We start from the raw sequence: 19,077 nt of genomic DNA on the forward strand, positions 1-19,077 counted from the left end.
AGCCTGCACACACACGTTGGTCTTAAACTCTTCAAAATCAGGCTGTTAACCAGCTGTATCCTCTTTTCATTAGCGTGTAAGCCACAGTGATGGGACCTGCCTAGTTTTCTGGGCCAGTAAGTATGCCCAGGGGCTAATAAACTGCAGGTGCCTCCAATAAATTTGGTTTTAATACTTAGTGTAAATGTGTGTGCAAAAAAATCTGTGAAATGAAAGGTGGGGGCTGAGTCCTATATGCATGTCACACAATTGCTTAGTCGTTTTGAGCTGAGAACTATCGTGTGACTGTGTGTTTGGTGTGGGTTTTGCATGCGCAGGATGTGAGCACAGTGTGTGGGGAGGTGCGTTTTTGTGGACACATGAATATGTGTGAGGGCTTCCCAGGTGGTGCTAGTGGTAAAGCAGGAGAGGCAAGAGACGTGGGTTCCATCCCTGGGTCTGGAAGATCCCCTGGAGTAGGAAATAGCAACCCACTCCAGTATTCTGGCCTGGAAAATTCTCCTTGGACAGAGGAGCCTGGCAGGCTTCAGTCCACGGGGTCACAAAGAGTCAGAAACAACTGAGTGACTGAGCATATATGTGTGATGCGTGGTAGGGAGGGTGTGTAGTGTGTGTGGGGGTATGTTTGTGTGTGTATGTGTGTGCTAAATCGTTTCAGTCATGTCCGACTTTGCACTCCAACCCATACTGGAGTGGGTTGCTGTGCCCTCCTCCACGCGATCTTCCCAACCCAGGGCACAAACCTGTGTCTCTTACGTCTCCTGCCTTGGCAGGAGGGTTCTTTACCACCATTGCCACCTGGGAAGCAGGTTCGATCCCTGGATCAGGAAGATCCCCAAGAATAGGAAATGGAAACACACTTCAGTATTCTTGCCTGCAGAATCCCATGGACAGAGGAGCCTGGCAGGCTTCAGTCCTTGGGGTCACAAAGAGTCGGATACAACTGAGTGATAGCATATATGTGTGATGCGTGGTGAGGAGGGTGTGCATGTGTGTATATGTCCATGTGTGTGAAGTCCCATCAGATGGGTTCGAGACACAACCAGCTACCTAATTTACAGGGCCTGGAAAAAATGAGCATGGGGCTCTTTGTTCCAAACTACTGGGAATTTAAAGTCAGCAGCACAGCAGACCAACCCTGGCCTTTCTGAGAGCAGAGTCCCTGGGACTTCACAGGTTGGATGCTCATTAAGCCGTCCCCGCTTAGAAAAAGTGCACCTTCTGTCTCCCCTCAACCTTCTTTGTTGCCTTGAAAACTCCTTAAATTCGTGTCTGCTCTCACCCCATCCAGTTTCCAGGGTGACCTTGATCTTGGGAGTGCGGGACGCCGGCCAGAGGCAGCTGGAAAGGAGCTGCAGAGCCCCTTATCTGGGCACAGCAAGGGCGGGTGGCGCCTTTTCTGCCCCTCCTGGTGTTACATCTGGGCCTCACCCTGGAATCTGTAGGGTGTCTCCAGGCTCTTTGCTCAACATGACCTCCTGAGAATGCCCAGGTCCCCTCCCAGGCCCCCCCACTGCCCACCCTGCACCCCAGGACCCCCTAATCTCAGAACTTGAGAGGTTGGGCTCCTCTCTGGGTTCCACTGTGCCCCAGCAGTGGTCAGGCAGAAGAAACAGTAAAGAGAAGGGGAATGAGGCTTCTGGGGTGTTCCCACTGCTCACCAAGGGCTTCAGTTCTCAGGGCCCCCCGATGGGCCCTTTCATGGGCTTATAATGCGTCACACGCCACCACCCCCTCCACCCCTAGGGCTGGGGAGGGATGAGATGGCAAAGGGGAGGCAGGCAGTGGGGCCAGCAGAGCTCAGAGCCCCAAAATCTCAATGAGGGGTGTGGAGGGTGGGGACCCCGTAAATCCTTCCTGTTTATTGTCCTGATTTACCTCCTCTTGGGATAAGCGCCTGCCTCCAAGCACACTTTGGAGATGCCAATGGGTAATAATGAGGGTGTTCCCGCCCCAATACCTATATTTGTCAATAATTAACCACGATTTCCTAGGTCCTGGGAGGAGGCAGTGGCGCCTGTCCTGCCCCGGCTGGGTTGCGCATCAGTTCAACACTGACACAGCAGTCCCAAGTTTCCTGAGTGGTTCTGAGGTCTTCCAGGGATGGGCCTCTCCCAAGGCTGAAGGGAGCTGGAGAACTGAGGTCACCATTTTCCTGATCTTCAAGAGAGAACCTCCCTAATCTCAACCCTTGCCAGCTCGCCTAGTAGCCATGAGATCCCCTGTGTGCTTGTCTTGGGGACCCCAGGTGGGACTGTGTGGAGAGCTAACCTAGAGGGGTTCGCTGAGGAGGGCCTCAGGTCCAAGGACCCAGAAGAATAAGGGCTGTGGGGGAGCAAGAGGCAAGGGGGGCTAGAGAAGGGACTTGGGCACAGCGGTTGGGCAGGAGTGGAGATGCTAGAAGCTTGTTAATCACTGGCTGTGGTGCTTTGCCTGCCCCAGAGAGAGTGACCAAGGTCTGCAGGCAAGAATGTGATGACAAGCTGGCTTTCCAGAAAAAGGGGGGCTTGATTTAGAATTTGCCAATTTTTGTGGTATAAATGCTCCCACCAAGTCTGGTTTCAAGCTACCAGTTGGTTTAAGACTAACTGAGAAAATTCTCAGATATTTAGCCATCAGCTCTCATTGCCCACTAGATCACTGCCCCCTTCAGAGGCCATCAACAGCAAAGCCCCAGGACCTAGCCGGATGCCTCTCTGAGCCCAACACACCTGCTCCCCTGCCTTTATTTGCAAAATGCCCTTACATGCACCGGGCAGCTTGGGCCTGAGACAAGCCATTTAGCCATTCAAGCTCCTTGTTTTTCAGAATGGTGGAGCACGCCAGCTGGTCTGTCCTACAGGTTGTCCTGATGCTCACTGAGGGGATAGACGTTGAATGACTTGGCCAAAGTGAACACCAAACCCAATCAAGTGAGGACCATGACCCAGGTCCCAGGGACCTCCTATTTCCAGACAATGGCAACAGGGAGACCTAACCTCACTGTCCACCATGATGGTCTGAAAGGCCACAGTGGGGGCATCCAGCAGTCCTAGTTGCCAGTTGAGAAGCCACCTTACTTCTTACTTCCCTCGGTCACATGCCAGCCTCCTAACTCATTCCCACTTCCAGGGGACCAAGGGTTCAAGGTGATGAATACCAGGGAGCCACAAAGCCACTAAGGTCAGTACCTGGGCCACAGAACAATGCCCATTCCAGGGACCAGGAGTCTATCCACAAACATCCACTGGCCGAAGGGGCTTCCTGGTCTTGTGGGTGCAGGGCCGTTTCTCTGGGTGCAGGTTCTGCATTGTGCAATCCTCTAGGAGACCCACCTGCCCAGTGACTCCACTTCCCCCTCCTCTGGGTTTTTGGAATGGCATGATGGCCCCACCTCAGCCAGGCAGCTGTGATGAGAGGTGTTGACCCAGCTGCCTCTGTGCTGGCTCACTGTGTCAGGTGCTAGGGGCTGACACAGCCACAGGGGCTAAGGGTCTTCTGGCATAGTCAGAGGCTCTGGGACCAACCAGGGGCAGGACTGGAGCCAGGGTCCTCTGGAATTCAACCAGGCACTGGGTGATCAGTGGGACAGGGAGTTGGTGAGAGACAGGCTCTGGGCCAGGAGAAACAGCCCAGAGCCACAGGTGTGCTGCTGGTTCTTGCTCCTCTCCTGTCTTCATCTCTCCTGTTTGGTGACAGCACTCAGCAGGCTTGGAGCCCAGTAAAGAGCGCCTACTTGCCCCAGAGTCAGTTTCTGCCAGGCCTGGAGGCAGTCGTACATGGGCAGGACACAGACTTATGAATGAACCACCCAGCACACTGCCATGGTTGTCACCTGGGAGTGGGCACACTGGTGAGGCCAGAGTAGAGGGCTCTGTGGAGGGGCGACATTTAAATAGGGTCATCAGTGTGGCCCCCCCCAATAGCCCCAGTCACCCTGCACAAGCCCAAGTCAGACTCCAGCCATGAACTCCCAGATCTGTCTTCTGGGTATCCATGGGGTGCCCTGGGACGGCTCTCCACCCTCCCACCCCCAAACCCCACAGGAGGTCCCACAGGAGGTCCCACAGCCAGCCTCCTCCATCTAAAGCCATCCAGACTCTCACTGCTGGCTTTGCCAACACAGTGGGTGCTTCCCCCTCTTGGAGTAAAAAGGAGTGGAATTCTCTTGCTGCTCTTTCCACAAATGCCCAGATGAAGCGGTGGTCTGAAGAACCTGGGGAACAGACTCTTATAAAGATTTCTGGAAGGTGAGACAGGAGAAGCCGAGGAGGAGGCCTGCCCAGAGGGAGAGTCGGAGCCTGACTCCAGATTCTGGCACTCACTCCCAGAAGGCAGAATGACTCTGAATTAGGTGTGATCAACCAGGGAAAACTACTGTAGCAATTGCATTCATGGAAAATGTGTCCATGTGTTCCCTCATTTAAAGAAACTATTTATGGGCATTCTTGATTCTGAGGACTCTCCTCCATCTTGCCAGAGAATCTTATGGGATTCTGTGCTTGGTTCAGAGCTCATGAGAAACACCCAGCCCCTCACTTCAATCAGAGCAGAAACACAGTAAATGCAAGCTCCTTCCCCTTAACCACTCAAAGGGGGTCACTCGAGGCTGAGGGCAAAGGGGCCTCCCCAGTTGAGAAGCTGATGGTCCCAGGTCCTGCCTCTGGTCCCTGACTCCACCTTCCTTTAGCTGATGACAAACACCTGGATGTCGTAACGTCGTCCTGTCCTCATCTGTTATTCTGGGACACAGGCTGGGGAGGGTACCTGAGGAGGCCCCCTCTGACCCAGGCTGGCCTTCCTTGCAACGTGGGCTCCCCGCGGCCTGTCGTGTTGATGGATGCAGGAGGGCGGGGCACTGATCCTGCCCGTCGAGCAGGATGCTGGAGGGAGGGGGAGTGGGAGGAGCAGGGGCGGAGCTCCCAGAACAAAGGCGAATAGGGAGCCCTGGGGGCCCAGGCTGGGTATCAAAAAGGCTCTGCAGAGAGAGCAGGCCAGAGCTCTGCACCCAGCAGTCAGACAGCCTTCGCCTGGTCCCTCCAGCTTGCCAACAGCGGGCACCCAGCAACAGTCTGCTTAGAGAAGCCTTGCTCTCCAGCGTGATTGCGCTGACACTGATCTGTGGCTTTCTCTACCTGCTGTGGGTTGTTGCTGCCGTTCCAGAAGGGAGCAGAGGGATGGCCGGGAGCGGAGTCAGGAACCGGGAGCGTGCCTTCGTCCCAGAGCCTTTCGATGGAGCCAGTGTGGCCCCACACCTCTGGCTGCATCGCTTTGAGGTCATCAACCACCTCAACCACTGGGACCACATCACCAAGCTGAGGTTCCTGAAAGAGTCCCTCAGGGGAGACGCCCTGGGGGCCTTCAATGGTCTCAGTCCCGAGGACCAGGGAAACTACGGGGCTGTGAAAGAGACCCTCCTGAAGACCTTCGGGGGGCCTGAGGCTGCCCACAGCCACCTGCCCAAGGAGATAGTCTTTGCCAACAGCATGGGTAAGGGCTACTACCTCAAAGGGAAAATTGGCAAAGTGCCCGTGAGGTTCCTGGTGGACTCCGGGGCCCAGGTCTCCGTGGTCCACCCGAGCTTGTGGGAGGAGGTCACCGATGGCGACTTGGATACGCTGCGGCCCTTTGAAAATGTGGTGAAAGTGGCCAACGGGGCCGAAATGAAGATCTTGGGCGTCTGGGATACAGCGGTGTCCCTGGGCAAGCTGAAGCTGAAGGCAGCCTTCCTAGTGGCCAACGCGAGTGCAGAGGAAGCAATCATTGGCACCGACGTGCTCCAGGACCACAACGCCGTCCTGGACTTCGAGCACCGCACGTGCACACTTAAAGGGAAGAAGTTCCGCCTTCTGCCAGTGGGAGGGTCCCTGGAAGATGAGTTCGACCTGGAGCTCATAGAGGAGGAGCCCTCCGCAGAGGAGCGGGGGCAGCAGCTCTCTTGTTGAGACGCTCCCTTTGCCTCATCCCTCAGGTATTGGTGGGAGGACCCACCGTGGTGGAGGAGACAGGCACGTCTCCTCAGCGGGTCACTGGACTTGGCCAGCTCTCTGAAATCAACTCCCCCGCTCCTGCTCCCCTCCCTTTCCCGCTCCCCTCCCTGCTCCTCCCTCTGCAGGGGCCTTTATCTGCCCTGCTCAGGGGAAGCTTCCACTGGAAAAGGAACAGGTGAGGAGAGTAGGTTGGCTGTCTCAGAGGGGAGAGGGTCCTTGTGGTTGTCACACTGCTGTTGGTGGCAAAGACTTGGAGGCCAGAAGAAAGTTCCAAGAAGGCTACAGTGATGGTCTTTGAGAGAGGACTGGGGGACCCCTTCAGCTCCCCGGAGATGTGGCTCGATCACCTGTGGGCCAGGTAGTCTGACTCGACTGGGCTAGGTCCAGGCTGCAGGGTCCTTACAAGTAAGACCCAACCCTCAAGGCCAGGGTGATAGCTGCTCTGGGATTCTTCACTGTTGGGTCTTCCCACCTGCAAACTGTGTTTCCTTCTGTCATTTGCTTTGAAACCCACTGCGTCTCGCGCCAATAATTTATGACTTCAAATAGCAATAAAGGATGACTCATGGAAAAACCATGTAATGTGTTGATTGGGGATGAATGCAATGGATGTGCGAGGCTGGGGAAAGCAAGGAGTGAGTGGTGAAGAGAAGGAAGGTTCAAGTATTTTCAGAGGGTCTCGCTAGAAAACAGAAGAGAATACATGTACAGAGACGATATAGCTTGGATTTTCCAAGACAACCTCGATTTCATATAGCTTGACTTATTTCCTCCATAGTTCTTGTCATGCCTAATCTAATCCTGATTCCTCTAATCATTACAAACTGCAATATTTTAGTATCCAACTTGCTTCTTATACCCAAGAGTGACCCTCAAGTTGTGGGCTTGATTGGGGATTGGAAAATTACGGTTATTGTAAAGAACTGATAAAGTCTCTGTCTGGAAAATATGTTCTTACAGCCACCTGGGAGCCAGGACTTGGAGGCAGAAAGCGTGATTGGGGACCAAGTGTTACCCTGCCTGGCTGGGGCAGCCCAAGGGCATTCTGCAGGATAGTGGAGGCGGGGTTGGGGGGGATGACACTCCAGATCCAGGAATGGGGTACATTTCTCTTAGGGGATCTACCTCATATTTCCATCCAGGTTCCTGCCCCTCTCTCTAGAACTCAGCGGGACTGGGACTCTGAAAACTCCCTGGCCCAAAGGGAGACTAAGGGTGCAAAGCTTCAAGAAACTTGATGGGAGGTGGGAAGGGTCTTCTCCCTACATGAGGGTAGAATGAGCCTCTCCTGAGAGTTTCCATCTGGACATTCATGAGGGAGAGGGGAACAGCCTGAGTGGGAGTCAGAGGTAGGGATGAGCTTTATTCTAAGAAGCCTTTGGGGCATTGACCTTGAACTTGTCTGAGCCGAGAGTGGTTGCTCCTCCCTCAGATTCCAGCTGTGATTCTCCTGGAAAGTGCGGCATCCCCGGTCCCTAATCCCCTTGATTATGAAGCCCCTTCCCTGGGTTCCCCAGCATCCTGACAGGGATCCGCTACATCAGCCGCAGGGCGCGTGGGGCAGCAGCGGGTGCTGGATCAAGAGGAAGTTCTTCCTCAGGAATGTGAGGACCAGGGAAGTGGCGGCCCAGCCCTGGCCCTTGCCTTGGAGCCAAGGGGAAGGGGAGTAGGAGGTGGTCTCCTGGCATTCAGGCCCCCCATCCCCCATCTCAAAGTTGGTTTTCAACGCCTGACAAATACATCTTCTCTCCTAGGCCAAACCCTCCCCAGAGGGGACAACCTAGGTGGCACCTCCCTGTGACCTATTTTCCTCTAGGTCCCTCAGATCCTAGCCACCTGCTGGGCTGGAGGAGGGAAGGGAAAGAGTGGGTGGGAGGTGAACAGATGAATGGCGAGCTGGGTGCCAGGCCAGAATTTCAGGGCAACACCCAAGGTGTTCCCCACGGACGTGGGCTGCAGAGCTCTGCCTGTATGAACAGGAGCAGGATGACCTGTGTCCCTGCCACAGAGACCCTTCGTGCCCTGCTATGAGCGAGTCTGAGTCACCAGGCTCTCAGCCAGGTCTCTCTCCTTGGGGAAGCGAGCACCCGGGTGGGCCCAGCCAGACTGACATCACAGCAGAGGCATCCTGGAGGAAGGTACTGGAGATGGTTCCTCTTACCTGGAGACTGGACTGAGACAAGAGGTGCTGTGTGTGTGAAGGGAGCTGGGGATGCAGGACGGGGACGCTGCTTCCTGGGAGCAGAGTGTCGAGGGGGAGGGTGGTGAGCATCCGGGTACAGTGCATTTCGGCCACACATCTCAGAGGGCTTGATCTCTGGGTGGGGAGTTGCACCTAACTTGTATGAAAGTGTTTGAACTGTGAAGGAGCAGCAAGATTCACCTGGCTTCTGGGAACAGGACAGAGTAAAGGAGCAGCAACAAATGCAGCTTGGCGGCCAGGGCAGTATTCAGACTTCTGGTCTGAACTTGAGACAGTGGACAGGAGAAGACAGACACAGCTCAGGCTGTGAAGGTCTAATCCTGGCTGCCCGTCAGAATCGCTGGGAGGATCCATAAAATCCGCTTCTTCCTGGTGGTCCTGAAGTGCAGCCAGGCTCAAGAAGCCCTGGTCTTAATCTCAGCTGTATCCACCTCATTGCGACCCAAAGGGTGGGCCCTGGGCCAGCAGAAAGGCACTGTGAGCATCACCTGGGAGTTGTTAGAAACAGCGGATCTGAGCCCCACCCAGACATGCAGCAGAACTTGCACTGAACAAAATCTCCAGGTGATTCTTACGCACACAAATGTTTGAAAATTCCTGTCCTAGAACTTTCTGATGCCTCTAGTTAAGGGGCAACTCATGATCTCCGCCAGACACCCTTTAAATAATGACCCAGGTGGCTCTGGGGTAAAAGAATCCTCCTGCCAATGCAAGAGTCGCAGGAGATGTGGGTTCCATCCCTGGGTTGGGAAGATCCCCTGAAGAAGGAAATGGCAACCCACTCCAGTATTATATCTTGCCTGGGGAAATCCCATGGACAGAGGAGCCTGGCCTGCTACAGTCCGTGGGGTTGCAAAAGAGCTGGACACAACTGAGTGTGCCTGCAAGCACCGTATACTAAATGCCTACTAATTCTACCAACTCTGCTAGATAATTCTTCATGCCTTTTTTTTTTTTTAAATTAACTTAGTTCCCTGACCAGGGATCAAACCTGCACCCCCTGCATTGGAAGCACAGAGTCTTAACTACTGGACCACCAGGGAAGGCCCAGTAATGACCCTTAGAGTGAAAGAAAACCATTGTTCTCTGGGCCAGGACCCAAGCCAGCCGCACACTGCATTTAGTGGTCAAGCCTGTTCCGTCTCTCTCATTTGCACCAGTCCTCGGTCTTTGCCTTTCATGATCTTGACATTTATGAAGAGCCTGGTCAGCTGTTTTGCAGAATGTGAACCTACATTTGTGACTCTGATATTTTCTCAGGATTAGATTCAGGTTATGCATTTTTGGTAAGAATACCCCAAAGTGATATTGTATCCTTCTCAGTGGATCCTATCAGGTGGTGTGGGACACCGATTTATTCCATTACTGGTGATGTTAACTTGAATTAGCTGGTCAAAATGGTGACACATCTCCCCCTGTAAACTACATGTATTTTCCCTGTATAATTTAAAAAAATATTTATCTTCTTTATTACTTATTTACTTGTCTGCTCTGGGTCTTATTTACAGCACACAAGATTCTTTAGTTGTGGCATGCATACTCCTAGTTGCAGCATGTGGAATCCAGTTCCCTGACCAGGGATCAAACCCAGGCCCCCTGCATGGAGAGTGCAGAGTCTTGGCCTTTGGAGCACAGGGAAGTCACTTCCCTGTATAATTAATGAGTGTCTTCCAGGCTGATGCTCTGAGACTATACAGATAGCCTTTCTCATCAGTCACCTATTAGACCCCTCGATGGTCCTGGCCTGCCAATGGTGATTTTCTAATTCTACCCTTCTACATTTGTGAGCCGGCACTCAACTCTGAAGAAGAGTGTTTCTCTCCTGTTTGTTTATTGTTTATTTAAATAATTTTAGACTCACAGACTATTGTTTTATTTGGTGAGCTATACTGTGTTACTATCATTCTGATGCTCACATTGTTTTAAATTTGGCCTTGGGAAACTCTTCAGACTGGTTTTTGTCTTTCTGGGACATGTCCCTACCATCATCTGAGCCCTTCTTTATTTTCTGTTACAAGATGTTCCAGGTTCATTTGGTACCTTCCCTGAACCACCCCCTGAAACTGGCCATTTCTCCAAGAGCCCAGGTTTCTTTAGGTGGAGTCTGGTATTGAAACCAGGAGCTGGGTGTTGTTGGGTATGCTTGTTACTACTAGGGTGTCAATACTCTTAGATGCTCTCAGTAGTCAGAACTAAGAAAAAAATAGTACATCTATGTATGCTTCTGTATGTATCTCTCAAAAAATATATATGTGTGAGTGTGTATGTATATATATATATATATACTTTCTATATATATTTAAAATTTGAGTTCATACTGAACTTCCAATTCCAACCCAGCACCATAGAGTTTATTCTAATCTCCCTCCTTTCCATATTTGCAACTTCTTTCTCCAGGGAGAAACCTGACTCCAGGTTACTTATTTGCTCAATCCTAAGTACCCAGAGAGTAGTTTCAGAATTGCTAATCCATAAGCCTATGAAAAACAAAGCCAGAAGCAACCAATTATTAATCGCCTACTCAGTGCCAGGTGTGGGTGGTCCTTGGTAACAAACAAGAAAGATAAACAATCAAATCAGACTGCAGTCATCACAAGGTGAGTTAAGGCTCCCACACGCGCTTAGGTGCCCATCTGTGGCCGTTAGTTTACCCTGAGGATATAATGTGTCCAGCAGGAGGGCAGTTGGAGTTAGAGACCAAAGGCCACGCATCCTTCTCTTACGGCAGTGCTGAGGGAGTGGCCAGCCTCAATGCCCCAGAGAGGACCTGGCCTACCCACCTGGTCCTCAGTCCCCGAGGGGACACTGAGGCAGCTGTCAGAGCTATGCCGCCACACATTTCGGTCCCATCAGTCACTGTCCTGGCCAGAATCTACTGCTACCAAGCAACCCTGGGTAATACATGTGGCTTCCCTGGCTTGGTCGCAAGAAGGACAAACCTTGCTCAGGCCACTATGACCACCCACTCCACCTGGCTGTTGCTTCCCACTGTGGGCTCATAAATTGGTTCTTGAGTTCTGACTGCTCAGATTTGGTGGGCCAGCCTTGCCTAAGCCTGGATAGGGGTGAATTCTCCACCTGCTGCTTGTGGGACTTGCCTGGGGCCAGCCTTGCCCTGCCCTGTCTCTCTGAGCTCCAATTAGAGCATCTTCCAGCCCTGGGAAGGGTGTGAAGTGAGCACTGCCCTCCAGGGAATCACAGTCTGAAGAGGAGGAAGGCAGCCGGGCAAAGGAAGCCTAAGCCTTAGAGTGGCCCAGTGTCGTGTCCCCTCCTCATACCCATGTGCGCATGGGCACAGGGGGTCATGTGGTGGGGCTGGGGGTCAGGAAGGGCTCCAGAGGAGATCTTTAAGTTGAGTCTTGAAAGACAAGTGGTTGTTTCCCAAGATGATGCAGGGTAGAGGGAGAAATGTGAGGGGAGGGAGGGAGACAAGCTGGGCTGGTGCTGGCTAACAGGATGACCTGGGTTGGGGACAAAGGGGCAGGGTCCTAAATGGCCTTTGAGGAAACTCCAGAAAGCTAGGAATAGCCAATGCTGGATTTCTTCAGCTCTGAGATGCACTCAATTCAAGAGTGCATTATAAATTTAGTATTTTTTGGAGAAAGAAAAAATAAACCTTGTAAACGTTAATGTATGTACCAATGGTGTAGCCCAACTTTAAAAGTGGTAAAATGTGTTTGTGGAGGATGAGGTGGTGGTGGCGGTGGTGGGTCCTAAAGTAAACACTAGGTTTCTTCTCAAGTACCAACTCAGATCCACACAGCTGCCTGCTCGGAGGCACTGCGAAAGATGCTGGGACTGTGTTCAGACACAGCCAGCAAGATGGCACAATTGATGAGTGATGTCTGTCCTGGGAGCAAGTGTGGAGAATAAGCACCTGCTTCCTCCACTGTGTGCAGTCAGGGGGCTTCATCCTCAGGTAAGGGGAAGGCAGGGAAGTGGTGACACGTTGACATCTGCATTTGTAATGCATCTGAAAGTGAAAGTGAAGTTGCTCAGTTGTGCCCGACTCTCTGTGACCCCATGGACTGTAGCCTACCAGGCTCCTCTGTTCATGGGATTTTCCAGGCAATAGTACTGGAGTGGATTGCCATTTCCTTCTCCAGGGGATCTTCCTGACCCAGGGATCGAACCCGGGTCTCCCGCATTGTAGACAGACGCTTACCTCTCCGCAAACTCAGAGATGTGTGGGAAATGCCACTTAAAGATATTTTCCCCCAATATTAAAGCTAATTATGTCTCATTCTGAGTCCCCATTCAACTGGGCTCTTAAGACAGTCACTCTCAGTCATTTTGGGGACATTTCCTGCTCTGGATTGGGGAAAGGTCCCAGAATCTTCCGCAGCACTGAAACCTTGCAGGGAGAGGGGCTGCAAGTCATAGATGCTCACGTCTCTGTTCACAGGTTCGTTCAGGCCACGTGGCTGTGCTGATGTCTGTGCCATGCACGCTTGTACAAGAGGCCCGGGTCTCGGGTCCCGCCGTCCTGGGGGCGCCAGGCTAGCCACTCCCTGTGATGTCTTGTCACTTCTTTGGGATGAGGCTGCTGAGTGGAGTGTGGGTGTCTCTTCTCTTCAGGACTGACTGCTGTCCACCCCCTGTCTGGCCAGATCTGTCCTCATCTTTTCTCACTCACCTACAGGCCTCCCCCTACCTCCCGTTCAGGACACTCGAACATATTGTCATCCGTGGGTTTGGGCAGGTACAAAGGATGGGGAAGGGACGTATCTCTTACAGGTGACACTGGCTTTTGGCCCAGGGACGTAAGAGAGCCCTAAAACACTGGTTCCTTGCTCTAGATGGAACAATCAACAACAAAAGCACGCGTTCATGCTCTCCTCTGCCACTACCCACAGATGGAGCACAGGGGACAAGTCGGGGTGGAGGGAGGCTGTCTGGGATTTTTGCGGGATATTTGTGCTGCTCAGGCATTGGCTGACGAGGCTAAGCGGGCTCAGTGGGGAAAGGGGCTGATTCCCAAGATAACACAGAGGAAGAACCAACAGGACTTGGGGAACCTCAAAGGACTGTGCGAGGGGGACAAGTCTACATAAGGCAGCAGGTTTGCCCTCAGGGCGCAGTTGGCAGCTTCTGGATGCAATTTGGGTTGTTACAGCTCTGAGGGGTGGGGAGGTTGCTAACGGCACCCTCCAGGGCACATGACTGCCCTGCCCCCACCACAACCCGACCCTCCAACACAGAATTCCCCGGTCCTGCACATCAACAGTGCTGGGACTGAGAGACTGGCCTGAGGTGACTTGTGGATGCTGATGTGGACATTTCTTTCTAAGTGTCACAAAACCCCTACAGTGTAGGCTTCACCCCCCTTTAACAGATGGGGAAGTTGAAATAGGGAAAGGTTAATCTGCTGTGTTGCTCTCACGGTAAATGATTGAACTGAGGTTGGCATTGAAGACTGCCTGCCTTTAGAATATTCAGTTCAGTCCACTGGAGCAGTTTGGACAAACAGAGATTTGGCTAAAGTGAATTTAAGTTGTTTGCATCTAGTATAAATAGAGCAAGGCAAGACAAAGTGGGTGAAAATGAATTTGAATAGCTGAAATGTTCAACAAAGAGGTCTTCATTAGCTAAACAGTGTGTAAGGTATTTGCAGAACTCACTAACATGTTAACTGTGGTCGGAAACATTCATTGATTCTATCGCTTCATGAAAAAAAATTCACAAAAATCATCAAACAAGTAGAGGAGACATTGGCGTTAAAATAAACGAGGAAGGAAAACCCTCCCTTAAACCTCACCAAAATTCCACAGCCTTTTTTTTTTTTGATGGTTGCTTATTATTGCTTGATGAGTTTTTCATTATTTAAATTCCTTTTTTCTTTTTCTTTTACAAAAGCAATACTGCTCATTTAGGAAACCCAGAAAATTAGGTCAGTCCAAAAATATACGAGGAAACTACAAAGAGCCTTGTGCCCACTCACTCCACCTAGGTCAGACGTGGCATATTTTTCCAGACCTTTCTCTGTAGACATTCATATGGATGTATTTCCCTTCATTCTTTCTCTTTCACTCTCTAACTCTTGGTTTTCCTTTTCAGCAAAGATAGGGTTATGCAGTACTTTCTGTTTTGTAAACTCATAGTTTATTTGGCCAGTTCCCCATATCTGGACATTCAGATTGTTTCCAACCTTTTGCTGTTACCAGCCTCACGATACAGTGATGAAAACGAGCACACTGCAACCACATGTGAACATGTGACGCGCACACGCCTCCCAGCTATACTGTTAAAGGCAAAAACGCCAGACACAGACATGTCCGGCGTGATTCCAATTACAAAATATTCTAAAACCAACAAGCAAAGCTAAACTGCAGTGCATACAGATGTCTACTCAGGAGGAAAATTATAAAGGCAAGAAAGGATATGATTACAGCAGAAGCAGGGTTGCCCTGTCCCTTTGGGTAACGAGGGTTCTATGTTGGGAAAGGCATTTGGGGGCGCCTGAGGGCTGACAGCGTCCTGGTTCTCGACTGGGTTGTGTCTATATGTTTATAATAATTCACTAAGCAGTACATTTATGTTTTATGGACTTTTATCTATATGTGTGACATTTAATGATAAAATTTTTAAACGAACAAAATTAAAATATTTATTAATAATTGGCTAAAATATTAACTAGGTATTTAAAGCAGAGAGTAAAACTATTCTGAAATTTAAGCAACATACTTGAAAAGGTACAAAAGAATGCACTCCTCTTCTTTTTTTTTAATTAATTATTTATTTTACTTTACAATATTGTATTGGTTTTGCCATACATTGACTTGAATCCACCATGGTGTACACGTGTTCCCCATCCTGAACCCCCCTCCCACCTCCCTCCCCGTCCCATCCCTCTGGGTCATCCAGTGCACCAGCCCTGGGCACCCTGTATCATGCATCGAGCCTAGACTGGCGATTCATTTCACATGTGATAACATACATGTTTCAATGCCATTCTCCCAAATCATCTCGCCCTCACCCTCTCCCACAAGTCCAAAAGACTGTTCGATACATCTGTGTCTCTTTTGCTGTCTCGCATACAGGGTTACCATTACCATCTTTCTAAATTCCACATATATACGTTAGTATACTGTATTGGTGTTTTTCTTCCTGGCTTACTTCACTCTGTATAATCGGCTCCTGCACTCCTCTTCTATGCTACATCAAAATTCCAGTTTTTGGAAAATAAGGTGGAATGTCTTTTTTAGACCAACTTTTTCCTCAGGCCGAATTGTTTTCCTCTCAACTTCTCAACCAAATTATTTTCTATCAAATTGCCTTTTTTTTTTGGCCAAGTCATCTGGAGTGTTCTAAAACTCAGGCAATTTCCATGGCTCTCATTGCGCTGCCTTCATTGCGCTTTGATGGTGAGAAAGTCCTTAACATGTAGGAGAAACCTCACTCCGTGTCTCACCATCTGCCCTTGGGGCACATGACTTAGGAGACTGTTGTCTGCTTCAGCTCTGAATTAGAAGTTCGTCTCTTACTCACTCACCCATCCATCCATCCATCTATCCATTTGTCCATCCATCCATCCCTTCATCCAGCCATTCAAGCATCCATCCATCCAGTGTGCTGGGCACTGGCCTAGGACAGAGCCACGGAGGAGAGTCAAGCCTCTGCTTTTGCATGGCTGCATTTGAATACCAGACAGACAGAAAAATGACTTGTTCTGTGGTGATAAAGAGAAATGAATCAGGATGGGTGGATGGTAGATTGAACTGATGGGGGATATGCAGTTTTATGCCAAGGGGGTCAAGGAGTTCTCGTGAGTCAGCTGATGTTTGTGCAGAGACCTGAGTGAAGGAAGGTGGCCAGGCTAGCCTTCTAGGCAGAGGCCCAGACCCCCAGGCCAGGGCAGGTGAAACAAAATGAGTGAGGAGTAGGATGGTAGGATCTGAGCTCAGGGAGGGTTGTTGTTCAGTTGCTCAGTCGTGTCCAACTCTTTGCGACTCCATGAGGGTCTTTTTGAATGAGTTGGCTCTTTGCATCAGGTGGCCAAAGGATTGGAGCTTCAGCTTCAGCATCAGTCTTTCCAATGAATATTTAGGGTTGCTTTCCCTTAGGATTGACTGGTGCAATCTCCTTGCTGTCTAAGGGGCTCTCAAGAGTCTTCTCTAGCACCACAGTTGGAAAACATCAATTCTTTGGCTCTCAGCCTTCTTTATGATCCAACCATAAGGATTCTGTCATATACTCTCACATCCATATATGACTACTAGAAAAACCATAACTTTGACTATACGGACTTCTGAAATCGGCAAAGAGATGTCAGGGAGGGTGGCCAGGACCAGGTCAGGCAGGGACTCAGATGGGATTCAGATGAGACTCGGATGTGTTGCTGCGCCAGGTGGAGTTCAGCAAGGGGGTTTGGGCCATTAAGGAAGGCTGAGATCTGAAGTCTGTTTTGAAATGCTCATGGATGGGGGTGGGGAGACCCTGGGGTGGAGTGAGGGGAGCAGAGCCAGGGAGGAAGTTTTGCTGGGCCCCGTGCTGTCTTGAGCTGTTAGCCCCCATTTTGGGGGCCCCTACTTGCTCTGGTTTCCCCTATGGGCCTCTTTATAAGACCCGAGAGCTTTGCTCTGTGGTAGCCCTTTCACAGGAGAAGGCAATGGCAATCCACTCCAATACCCTTGCCTGGCAAATCCCATGGATGGGGGAGCCTGGTGGGCTGCAGTCCATGGGGTCGCTAAGAGTCGGACACGACTGAGCGACTGACTTGACTTTCACGTTTCACTATCATGCATTGGAGAAGGAAATGGCAACCCACTCCCAGTGTTCTTGCCTGGAGAGTCCCGGGGACGGGGGAGCCTGGTGGGTTGCCGTCTATGGGGTCGCGCAGAGTTGGACAGGACTGAAGCGACTTAGCAAAAGCAGCAGCCCCTTCACAGTGGAGACCTGGCATCCAGCCCATCTGGTGATAGGCCCCTGTGACTGCTGTATTCGTGACTGAACACAGGAGCCTGTACTGTCTCTTCAATCGCATCTGTCTACAATGACGCCCCTCACGGCAGCCTGTCAAGAATGACTGGACCCTGATTCTGTCAGGCGGTCTGCATTCCAACTTGCTATCCAGGGGTCATCACAGATGTGGAGAGCGTGCCAGCCACACTCGACTCCGGGCAGTGTTCCATTTGCTCTGCCGGCCACCATCTTGCAGACTGGCCTGTGTCCACTAACCCATGGTCCACTTGGTGGAACCACGAGTAATTTGTTAATAAAATGCTGACATTTGTGGGTGATTTACTCTTTAAAAATATGCACTAGAGCAGATTCCAGGCTAGTCCTATAAAAACACTATTCTCATTTGCTTTCAGTCCAGTGAACCTTCTTGAGTTGAGAAGAAAAGGCAGTGTTCCTTCCGCTTCTGACAGGTGACTCAGACCCAGGTCAACTCTGCTGCTGCCTCCAGCCTCTGTGGAAAGCCCTGGAGGAGCCCAGTTCCTCTAGACGAGGTGGGGTTACCTTCCGCCCCAAGGCAGCTCTCTTTTATACTTTGGCAAATTCATTTCCACTACTTAAAGAAAAACACTGCACCTTCCCTCTCCTCATTGTTGACCCTCATCACCTCACCCTGACTTAGTCAACCTCACTTCCCCCTACTTGCAAAAGAAAAGGCCGGAAACTTTTTCATTATACACAGGCAGTGCTCCTATATGACCATCCTCTTTATTCTCTACGTGAGTAAATCTGAAATGACTTCCAAATTTCCATATATTAAAGTAGGAAACTTTTTAAATAAAAATCAAGGTGAGAGAAAAGACTAGGGGAAATTTAGAACACGAATTAAAAATCACATGGTCTCACATAATTACTAAAGGTGAGGTGTGCATTTAACTCTGAGCTTCCTGGCAGCCAAAGCAAGAAGAGAAAGATGATTAACTTCATGATTCACCATTTCTCTGAGGAAATACACACCCTTTCTTCAGGGAAAGCGCTGGGATTCCTGCACTGGGTTCTGAATTTTTGCCCCACCTTAAAGGATCTGAAGTGAAGTGAAGTGAAAGTCACTCAGTCGCCTCTGACTCTTTGCGACCCCATGGACTATAAAGTCTATGGAATTCTCTAGGCCAGAATACTGGAGTGGGTAGCCTTTCCCTTCTCCAGGGGATCTTCCCAACCCAGGGATTGCACCCAGGTCTCCACATTTCAGGCGGATTCTTTACCATCTGAGCTACAAGGGATGCTCAGGAATACTGGAGTGGGTAGCCTATCCCTTCTCCAGCAGGTCTTCCTGACCCAGGAATTGAACTGGGGCCTCCTGCATTGCAGGCAGATTCTTTACCAACTGAGCTATCAGGGAGGCCCTTAAAGGATCTAAGTGTGGTGAAGAGAGAGGTCCTGCCCTGATGATCTGTTTCCACTGATGCCTTTTCTAGACCCCATGTAGTTACTGCCTGGTGCTGGTCTGCACTTGACCGGCAACTGCTTTGACTCAAGCTTTTAACTCCAAAATTGCAGAGAATGTCACATGCCTGTAGTTGCTCGGAGTTTACACCTGAAGTGTGGCTTTTCCTTGACTGTCTGGCTAGTGCTCTCAATATGATTGGTCTGAATTTGCTGTTGGAAAGATGCATGCAAAGGTTGGGACTTGAGGATCTAGCACTCTTCTGATAAGTTACTTGAAAATGTCTCTCAGAGCCACCCCTGCACTGCCTGCTTTCTCTTTGAGGGTTGCCCTTACTGGGCTGGGGGATTCTGGGCTAGTTTTTTTTTAAATATTTATTTACTTGGCTGTGCTGGGTCTTAGCTGTGATACACGGGACTCTATAATTGCAGCCCGTGAACTCTTAGTTGCAGTATGTGGAATCTAGTTCCCTGACCAGGGAGTGAACATGGGCCTGAACCTGGGCCCCCTGCATTGGGAACTTGGAGTTTAGCCACTGGACCACCAGGGAAGGCCCATGT

The 19,077-nt window shown here is 50.6% G+C and overlaps 1 protein-coding gene across 5 annotated transcripts; it reads left to right on the forward strand.

The window, feature by feature from the left end:
* The first annotated feature begins 1,043 nt into the window (after window positions 1-1,043).
* On the forward strand, window positions 1,044-6,543 carry ASPRV1 (aspartic peptidase retroviral like 1). 5 transcript variants are annotated; one of them, XM_069582933.1, is made up of 3 exons: window positions 1,995-2,248; window positions 3,112-3,162; window positions 5,143-6,543. In XM_069582933.1, the coding sequence occupies exon 3, from the start codon at window positions 5,157-5,159 to the stop codon at window positions 5,922-5,924; it is 768 nt and encodes a 255-aa protein (XP_069439034.1). In that variant the 5' UTR covers window positions 1,995-2,248; window positions 3,112-3,162; window positions 5,143-5,156; the 3' UTR covers window positions 5,925-6,543. The 5 variants fall into 5 exon arrangements, with proteins under 5 accessions (XP_069439033.1, XP_069439034.1, XP_069439032.1 ...); XM_069582931.1 differs by having other exon boundaries at window positions 5,146-6,543; XM_069582932.1 differs by lacking the exon at window positions 3,112-3,162 and having other exon boundaries at window positions 1,044-2,248; window positions 5,146-6,543.
* Window positions 6,544-19,077: the final 12,534 nt, after the last annotated feature.

This window comes from Ovis canadensis, chromosome 3 (assembly GCF_042477335.2).
Source record: "Ovis canadensis isolate MfBH-ARS-UI-01 breed Bighorn chromosome 3, ARS-UI_OviCan_v2, whole genome shotgun sequence".
Classification (NCBI taxonomy): Eukaryota; Metazoa; Chordata; class Mammalia; order Artiodactyla; family Bovidae; genus Ovis; species Ovis canadensis.

What these genes read in the sequence shown, in the direction of transcription:
- ASPRV1 (XM_070292340.1), top strand. Translation starts at nt 4,860, where the DNA reads ATGCTGGAGGGAGGGGGAGTGGGAGGAGCAGGGGCGGAGCTCCCAGAA.